This window comes from Bubalus kerabau, chromosome 5 (assembly GCF_029407905.1).
Source record: "Bubalus kerabau isolate K-KA32 ecotype Philippines breed swamp buffalo chromosome 5, PCC_UOA_SB_1v2, whole genome shotgun sequence".
NCBI classification, from domain to species: Eukaryota; Metazoa; Chordata; class Mammalia; order Artiodactyla; family Bovidae; genus Bubalus; species Bubalus kerabau.
In genome coordinates, this window is record NC_073628.1 from 31,289,956 (window position 1) to 31,300,157 (window position 10,202).

The window sequence follows — 10,202 nt, forward strand, 5'->3', positions numbered from 1 at the left end:
ATTTAAATCAGTGGCTTGTTTTTAAATAAGCTTTTTTTTTTTTTCTTTATGGAGCTAACATTTAGGAATTATTATGTTGTGTTCCTTTATTTTAACTGCAAGAAGAAAGCATCTATTAATTTTTTCACTCTTTTCTATTTGTTTCTAAACTCAGTGTCTGGTGATGAGACTGTTTACTGTCTCAAAAATGTATCTTCCCTCCCTCCCTCCAGCCAGCCAGCCGCTGCGCCCGCCGAACGCACCCGGAGAGCCCAGGAGCGCGCAAGGCGCGGCCTCCCGCTGTCTCCACGCTGCGCGGTGCCTCCTCCAGGCCGCAGCACTCCGTGCCAACCCCGTGGCCGCCGCTGCCCCGGCCGGGACCGAGATTTTCTCCTGATGGCTGACTCTCAACCTCTCCTCTCCTTTGATGGGGACCCTGTGGCTGCAGAAGCCTTGCTCCAGGATGTGTTTGGGATTGTGGTGGATGAGGTCATTCGATAAGGGACCAGTGCCTCCGAGAAGGTCTGTGAGTGGAAGGAGCCCGAGGAGCTGAAGCAACTGCTGGACTTGGAGCTGCGGCACGAGGGCGAGTCACAGGAGCAGAGCCTGGAGCACTGCCGGGCCGTGATCCGCTACAGCGTGAAGACCTGTCACCCTCGTTTCTTCAACCAGCTCTTCCCAGGGTTGGATCCCCATGCCCTGGCCGGGCGCATTGTCATAGAGAGCCTCAACACCAGCCAGTACACGTACGAAATCGCCCCTGTGTTTGTCCTCATGCAGGAGGAGGTGCTGAAGAAACTCCAGGCCCTGGTGGGCTGGAGCTCTGGGGACGGGGTCTTCTGCCCTGGTGGCTCCATCTCCAACATGTATGCAGTGAACCTGGCCCACTATCAGCGATACCCAGACTGCAAACAGAGGGACCTCCGAGCACTGCCGCCCCTGGCCCTCTTCACATGTAAAGAGTGTCATTACTCCATCAAGAAAGGAGCCGCTCCTCTGGGACTTGGCACCGACAGTGTCCGAGTGGTCAAGGCAGATGAGAGAGGGAAAATGATCCCGGAGGATCTGGAGAGGCAGATCAGCTTGGCCAAGGCCGAGGGTGCCGTGCCATTCCTGGTCAGTGCCACCTCTGGTACTACAGCGCTGGGGGCCTTTGACGCCCTGGAGGCAATCGCGGACATGTGCCAGCATCACGGGCTGGGGCTGCATGTGGACGCTGCCTGGGGTGGGAGCATCCTGCTGTCACAGACACATAGACATCTCCTGGCTGGGATCCAGAGGGCTGACTCCGTGGCCTGGAATCCCCACAAGCTCCTCTCCACAGGCCTGCAATGCTCAGCTCTTCTCCGGGACACCTCGAACCTGCTCAAGTGCTGTCATGGGTCCCAGGCCAGCTACCTCTTCCAGCAGGACAAGTTCTACGATGTGGCTCTGGACACGGGAGACAAGGTGGTGCAGTGTGGCCGGCGTGTGGACTGTCTGAAGCTGTGGCTCATGTGGAAGGCACAGGGCGAGCAGGGGCTGCAGCGCCGTGTGGACCAGGCCTTTGCCCTTGCCCGGTACCTGGTGGAGGAGCCGAAGAAGCGGGAGGGATTTGAGTTGGTCATGGAGCCTGAATTTGTCAATGTGTGTTTCTGGTTCGTGCCCCCCAGTCTGCGGGGAAAGAAGGAGAGTCCAGATTACAGTAAAAGGCTGTCTAAGGTAGCCCCAATCCTCAAGGAGCGCATGGTGAGGAAGGGTTCCATGATGATTGGCTACCAGCCCCATGGTACCCGGAGCAACTTCTTTCGCATGGTCGTGGCCAACCCTGCACTGACACGGGCTGATATGGACTTCCTGCTGAACGAGCTGGAACGGCTGGGCCAGGATCTCGGAGTCGCTCCATCTCGCTGCTGGCCTGGGCCCCTCCCCCCACCCTCGCCATCTCCCTGAATCTCCTCCCTACCTTCTCAAGAAGAAACTCACTAGGAAACAAAGCTGCCTTCATTTTTATGTGCTTTGACCCGCTAGCTCTCCTGTAAATTTTGGGCTGGCCAAAAAATTGGTTCTGGTTTTTCCTCATAACATCTTATGGAAACATCCAAATGAACTTTTTGGCCAACCCAATATTTGATATTAAGAGGATGTTTAAATAAACGGTAGGATATCTATATGGTAGAATATTACTCTGCCATTTAAATTGTATTTACAAAGAGGACTTTTATAGATAGGAGAAAAATAATTTTAATACAATGTTATGTTGAGAAAGCTGGATATGACTGTATATATGGTAATATCTGACCTGTATTCAAAAATACATAGGAAAAGACTGATGAGATGGAATATGCCAAAATATTAATAGTTTTACCTGGGGTGGGATTATAAGCAGTTTGAAAATGAACTTCTTTATGCTTTTTGTGCTCCCCACTTTTATGATATAATGAATATCTATTATGTTTATAATAGGAAAATAATAAAAGTTAAATTTTCAGCCATAAAAAAAAATGTATGTATAATACATATGATACATAAATATAAAATAAGTATAGTCATTAAGAATATATAGTTGTATATTTTATAATTAATTTAGGAATAATAAATTTATAAATACAAATATATTTAGGTGTATATATTTATATATGATTTGAATATATTTTATATGGTATAAATATGTACTTTTATATGTAAATATATAATGGTATATATTTATATATGAATGTAAAAATACAAGGCACATATATATATATAGCTAATGTAGATATAAACTTTTATATGTCATTGTATATATCATATTGATATTATATGATTATATATTAATTGCAATTAATTATATAGTAGTATAGCATATGAATATATAATAATGTTAGATATATATTTGTGGGAGGGAGAATAGGATATTTTGGTTTATTTTAAGGTCATACACTTTATAATATCTCCCAATAGCAAAATCTCCTTTGTTTTATTAGTATTTTTAATGAAATGTTTTTAATATTTCATGACATATTTTGTTTGTTGTTGCTAGTACTATGTGAAGGTCATCTATTTTTAGCCTTTTTAAAGTTTGGTATGTTGTGTTTCTATTTCTGCTGGCCTCAGGTATTGTTTAATCTCTTTATTGAACAAATGATTGTTTAGGATCTGATTTCTACATATTTGTAAATTTCAACTTTCCTTTTGTTATTGATTTCTAGTTTTATTTTATTGTGGTCAAAAATGATGTTTGATATGATTTTGGTCTTATTTTCTCAGACTTGCTTTGCTCTTCGATAGAATGTTCTATATATGTCTGTTAGGCTCTTATACCATAAAGTACAATTGAAGTCCAACATTTCCTTATTGATGGTCTGACTGCATGATCTATCTCTTGTTGAAGATTGGTATTGAAGTCTCCTAATATTATTGCATCGTTATGTGTTTCTTCCTTTGCATCTGTTAATATTTGCTTAATAAATGTGGTTTTCAATATCGGATGTGTATCTATTTACAATTGTCATATTTTCTTGATGAATTGACACTTTTAGCATACAGTACCCTTCTTTATCTCTTATTACAGTCTTTGTCTTAAAGACTTATGCAAATATAGCTTTCCCAGTTTTTTTTATCACATTTGCATGGCATATAATTTTTCATTCCTTCTCTTCCTTCACTTCTTTTTTATTTTTCTCTTTTTTATTTTTTATAAAATAAAATGTAAAATATTTATTTTATATATTTATAAATTTATATATTGTAATATAATTGCCATTGCCGTTGTCATTGTAGTAAAAGCCAGCAGCTTGAGTTCTTAAAGAAGAAGGGAGTGTCTTGTAGGCAGCATATCATTGCACATTTTAAATCTATTCAGCCACTCTACATTTTTTTATTGAAAATATAATTTATTTATTTTAAAGTAGTTATCGATAGGTAAAAATTTACTATGGCCATCTTGTTCATTTTTTCTAAATATTTCATAATTTTTCCCCCTATCTTCTCCTACTGTCTTCCCTTGAGATTTGATCATTTTCTCTAGTAGTATGCTTTGATTCCTCTCTCTTAAAGATTTTTGTTTTATGACTATCATGAGTCCTGTATAAAACATCTTATACATATAAAAATCTATTTTAAACTGATAACTTCGATTGTATACAAAAACCCTACCCTTTTCACACTCTACATTTTATGGGTTTTTGCCACAATTTTCATATTTTTAATATACTTATGAATGGATTATAGTAGCTATCATTATTTTGTTACATTATCTTTTACACTGTATACTAGACTTAAATGACTTCACACGCTATTATAATATCAGAGTATTTTGAATTTGACTATACATATTTTACCTGTGAGGCTTTTTTTTTTTTTTTTGGAGGATGCCTTACAATACTATGTTGGCTTTTACCATGCAACAATGTGAGTCAGTCATAGGAATATGTATGTCCCTTCACTTTTGAACCTCAGTGAATTTTATATTTTTGTGTTACTAATTAATGTCCATTTCACTTCAGCTTGAAGAAATCCTCTTAATGTTTTGTAAGGCAGATCTGGTGGTGATGAATTTCCTCTGCTTTTGTTTTTCTGGGAAAGTCTTTATCTCTCCTTCATTTCTGAAGGGCAGCTTTCCATTGTAAAGTACTCTTGGTTGCTAGGATTTTTTATTTTTTTTCTTTTAGCACATTGAATATATTATCCCACTCTCCTGGTCTCTAAGCTTTATGTTACGATATACACTGATAGAATTAGGCAGGTTCCTTTGTATGAGATTAATTACATTTTTTCTTATTGTTATCAAGATTCTCTCTTTAGCTTTGATTATTGATGGTTTGACTACAATGTGTGTTAGTGAATTCTCCCCTGGGTTGTGTGTGTATGGGGATGTATGACCTTCATGTATGCACACAGCAAGAAGAAGGTGCTTAAGAAACACAGCAAACACAGTTTGTAGCTATAATAATCACAAACACATAAAATCTCTTCTAATTTTTAAAAGCAGGCAGATCCTGGTTTTCATTACTTCCTGATCTATGCATTCTTATTTGTAAACCACTGATCTGAATCTTGCTTTCTGGGAAAATCATTACTTTAATTATGTAGATATCCTATAGAGTTGCCTAAGGGGCCATATTTTATTTTCTGTTTCCTTGGCAATTTCCCATTTCTCTTGTTTTTACAAACCCCAAAGCAGCTGAAGATGTCAGTTCAGCTTCCATTCATTTTTTGTTGCCCATTATTCAAATGGTAAAGAATCAGCTTGCAATGCAGGAGACCCAGGTCTGATCCTTGGCTCGGGAAGATCCCCGGGAGAAGAGAATGGCTACCCACTCCAGTATTCTTGCCTGGAGAATTCCATGGACAGAGGAGCCTGGTGGGCTACACAGTCTATGGGGTTGCAAAGCCTTGGAAATGACTAACTAACACTTACACTTTTCTTGAGGGAACGCCTAAACCAAGGTGTCTCTGCCTTGAATCCTACATCTTGCCTTTGTTGAAGTTTTGTTTGTACAGATAGACTGTATTTCTTCTTTATCTTTGACACCATCCTTTCCATTGACAATCTTCTCTCAGCATGTATACTCTTCCACCTTAAGAACAGTTCTCACGTCTAGTTCATTCACTTCAAAGTCTGGCTCATGAAATCTTGGATTCTCTTGCTCTCGCTCGCTCTCTCATGATTTTTACTCATCAATCCACCTTATTTGAGCTTCAACTACTGTCTTGGTTGAGAAACTTTTTAAATAATGTCACAATTAAACACCTAATTGCTGAAACATGTATGCTTCTGTCTTTTTCTTGAACTCTAATTCATCTGATATTGTTGGTCACCTTCCACTTTGAGACACTTTATGGATAGTTACACATTATAAATTAGGCTTTGACTTAAGAGGGACAACTTATGTAGTGACTATATACTAGGCACATTGTTGGGTGATTTGTTCCTCAGAATATCTCCTTGACATTGAACAGTTAGTTCCTTTTTGCACTGGTGAGCACTGTATTATTCTTGAAACATACCTTTTCATCATTTTTCTATCACTTTTTTTTATCCTGGAGTCCTAGTTTGGCTCCAGACTTATTTGCCCCTTCTTCCTCCTAACTGTTCCCAAGGATTTAAAGTGAATTCCTTTCCTCTTGATAACCCCAAAGGTCTTCTTCATCCTTTAATGTGTCTGACCATGTGCCCTGATAGCAGTATTGCTGAAAGGAGTAAAATGACTAATTCTGCCCCATTTTGATGTTCTCAAAGTCAGGTTTCAAGATCTTTAATTTTTATCACTTTGTCTATAAATGAGTAGGAGACAACAACAATCTACATAACAAAAAAGAAACAACACTAATAATTATTATTATTAAATGAGGTAACACAATTTTCAAAGTTTTTTAAAAAGTGTAGTTAATGATTTCCTCAGATCAAGTACTTCCAGATAAACAAGATGGATTTAAAAAAGGCAGAGGAATGAGAGATCGAATTGCCAATATTTGCTGGTTCATATAAAAGGCAAGAAAATTAAAAAAAAAAAAATCTACTTCTGCTTCACTTACTACACTAAAACCTTTGACTGTGTGGATCACAAAAAGGCTGCAGAAAATTCTCAAAGAGATGGGAAAACCATAACATCTTACCTGCCTCCTGAGAAACCTGTAAGCAGGTCAAGAAGCAACAGTTAGAACTGGACATGGAACAATGGACTGGTTCATAATCTCAAGATTGGGAAAGGAGTACGTCAAGGCTGTATTTTGTGACCCAGCTTATTTAACTTATATGCAGAGTACATCATGTAAAATGCAAGGTTAGATGAAGCACAAGCTGAATCAAGATTGCTGGGAGAAATATTAACAACCTCAGAAATGCAGATGACACCATACATATGCCAGGAAGTGAAGAGGGGCTGATGAGACTCTTGATGAGGGTGAAAGAGGAGAGTTAAGAAGCATGCTTAAATTCAGTGTTCAAAAAAATGAAGATCATGTCATCCAGTACCATCACATCATGGGAAATAGATGGGGGAAAATGGCAACAGTGGCAGATATTATTTTCTTGAGCTCCAAAATCACTGTGGATGGTGAGTGCAGCCACAAAATTAAAAGATGATTGCTCCTTGAAAGAAAATCCATGACAAACCTAGACAGACTATTAAAAAGCAGAGACATAACTTTGCCAACAAAGGTCCATGTAGTCAAAGCTATGGTTTTTTTTTTTTTTTTTTTTTTTTAATTTTATTTTATTTTTAAACTTTACATAACTGTATTTGACTCTTGAGAGTCCTTTGGACAGCAAGCAGATCAAACCAAGACAGTCCTAACAGAAATCAACACTGAATATTCCTTGGAAGGACTGATGCTGAAGCTGAAGCTCCAATACTTTGGCCACCTGATATGAACAGCTGACATTAGAAAAGACCCTGATGCTCGGAAATATTGAGGGCAAGAGGAGATGGGGGCAGCAGAGGATGAGATAGTTAGATAACATCACTGACTCAATGGCCATGAGTATGAGCAATCTCCAGGAGACAGTGAAGGACAGGGAAGCCTCATGTGCTACTGTCCATGCAGTGGGGGTCATACAGTCAGATGTAACTGAGCAACAGCAACAACAGGCCAACTAACTACATTACCTTTTTTGTCTACTTTGTGAAAAATTAACACTATGAAGGCAGCTGTCATTTGCTTGTACCAACTGTATCTTAAAAATATGTCTTCTTAAAGGAGATCGTGCCATTTGCAACAGCATGGGTGAAATCTGAGGACATTATGCTAAATGAAATAAGGCAAGGGGTGAACTGGGAAGATGTTGATCCAAGGGTACAGAGTTACAGTTATATGGGATGAGTAAGTGTAAAGATCTAATATACAACATCATGACTACAACTAATGATACTGCACTGAGTACTGGAAATTTGCTAAGAGAATAGCTTTGAGGTGTTCTCACCACACATAGACAATAGGGAAGAACAAATCTGACTCCACTTTATATATGTTGGTTTTTTTTGTTTTGTTTTGTTTTGTTTTCCTTTATCCTTTGTATTCTATTGCTTTTGTTTCAAGTCAAGAAAGTTGCCTATAGCCTGAAATATACAAAATAACCCATTCTCAATGCTCTCACCTAGAAGGGGATAACTCTTTTCAATTCATATCAAGATGAAAACTTGAAGAATAGAGAACAACATTTGTCTTATTGGAACTTTATAGGAACCTCGTGACCTGACCTATGTTGACAGCTGTGAGAACAAAAGATTCCTACTCCAAGAAGTTTGTAGCAATCAACCACACCTCTCTCTCATCTTTTCTTTAAAAATGATTTGCTGAAACCCTCAGTTCCCAAATGGGCTTCCCTTGTAGTTCAGTCGGTAAAGAATCTGCCTGCAGTTCAGGAGACCTGGGTTCAATCCCTGGGTTGGAAAGATCCCCTAGAGCAGGAAATGGAAACCCACTCCAATATCATTGCCTGGAAAATCTCATGGACAAAGAAGCCTGGTGATCTGCAGTCCATGGGGTTGCAAAGAGTTGGGCACGGCTGAGCAACTAACACTTACTTACTTACTTCAGTTTCCAAATGGTTCCCTAAATATACAGCCCTTCAGCTGTCTTTTCCAAAGATATACTGGAAGTCTTAATGGTGAAATGAAGCTATATAAACTTCATTTCTCTTTCTTGCCATGTTGGCTTACAATCTCATATGCACAAATAATTGAACAAAGAGAAAACCAAAGGAGGGAACAGAAACCAAGTTGGTTAGAAACTCTTGAATAATATATACCATTTACTAAAGAGTAAAGAGTTTGTACGGATTCCCAGGCGGCACTAATGGTAAAGAACTTGCCTGCCAATTCAGGAGACATAAGAGACATATTTCTTCAATCCTGGGTGGGGAAGATCCCCTAGAGGAGGGTGTGGCAACCCACACTAGCATTCTCACCTGGAGAATCCAATGGATACAGGAGTCTGGTGGACTACAGTCCATGGGGTCGCAAACAGTCAGACAAGACTGAAAAGACTTGGCACACACACGAAGAGTTTGTAAAGAAAGCATATTTTTTTGGCTTTTCTTTAACTTCTTGCCATTTATAGGTATCAGATCAGATCAGATCAGTCGCTCAGTCGTGTCTGACTCTTTGCAACCCTATGAATCGCAGCACGCCAGGCCTCCCTGTCCATCACCAACTCCCGGAGTTCACGCAGACTTATGTCCATCGAGTCAGTGATGCCATCCAGCCATCTCATCCTCTGTCATCCCCTTCTCCTCCTGCCCCCAATCCCTCCCAGCATCAGAGTCTTTTCCAGTGAGTCAACTCTTCTCATGAGGTGGCCAAAGTACTGGAGTTTCAGCTTCAACATCATTCCTTCCAAAGAAATCCCAGGGCTGATCTCCTTCAGAATGGACTGTGGATCTCCTTGCAGCCCAAGGGACTCTCAAGAGTCTTCTCCAACACCACAGTTCAAAAGCATCAATTCTTCAGTGCTCAGCCTTCTTCACAGTCCAACTCTCGCATCCATACATCACCACAGGAAAAACCATAGCCTTGACTAGATGGACCTTTGTTGGCAAAGTAATGTCTCTGCTTTTGAATATGCTATCTAGGTATACTATATACTGATAATTTTAGAGAAATGATATAAATATGCCACAAATTATTGACTGTGAATTTATTTCTTTTTACCATGTAATATTTATAATAGCTCTTATGCCAGTCCCATAAAAGGTATCAAATGTAAAATATTTTACAAATAAGTCTTATTGTCATATCTCAATACCAACTTTGCTTTCCTCTGAGATAGACAAAAAAAATTCCATGAAGATAAGGAAAATCCCAGAAAACAATGTTGAATGGTACAGAATCAAGTCTTTATAACTTAAAGGAAATTACAAACGTTTCCACTTGCATTTGAATTTCCTACATTTTTAGCTAAAATTATCTGTTAGCATAATGTGATGTTTTCATTTGAAACGTGCAATTTATTCCAGGAAAAATACACACCAAATCACACTGACTTTTGTTAGACATAGTAAACAAATGTGAATAGCACAGAATGCAAATAAATTGAAATAGATTAAAGGTTATTGGTGGTGTGAAAATGAAATCTATTAATAGTACGTGTTTTGCTTTAAGAAATATTGCAGATGTCTGAGAATTCAAAATTGTTAACAGTGAAGCTAATAATTCTTGTTCTAGGGAATGTAGTTTACCTAAAACAAAACAAACAAACAAACAAAATGGGATGGCCATATAGGACTATGTAATTGTAGCAATAAACTAATGGTGTCCAAG

The 10,202-nt window shown here is 39.0% G+C and overlaps 1 protein-coding gene across 1 annotated transcript; it reads left to right on the forward strand.

Moving 5' to 3' along the window:
• Positions 1–375: 375 nt before the first annotated feature.
• On the forward strand, positions 376–1,911 carry LOC129654211 (cysteine sulfinic acid decarboxylase-like). The gene is given in 1 exon segment (XM_055583739.1): positions 376–1,911. A coding segment is annotated over 1 exon segment (1,536 nt).
• The last annotated feature ends 8,291 nt before the right edge of the window (positions 1,912–10,202 follow it).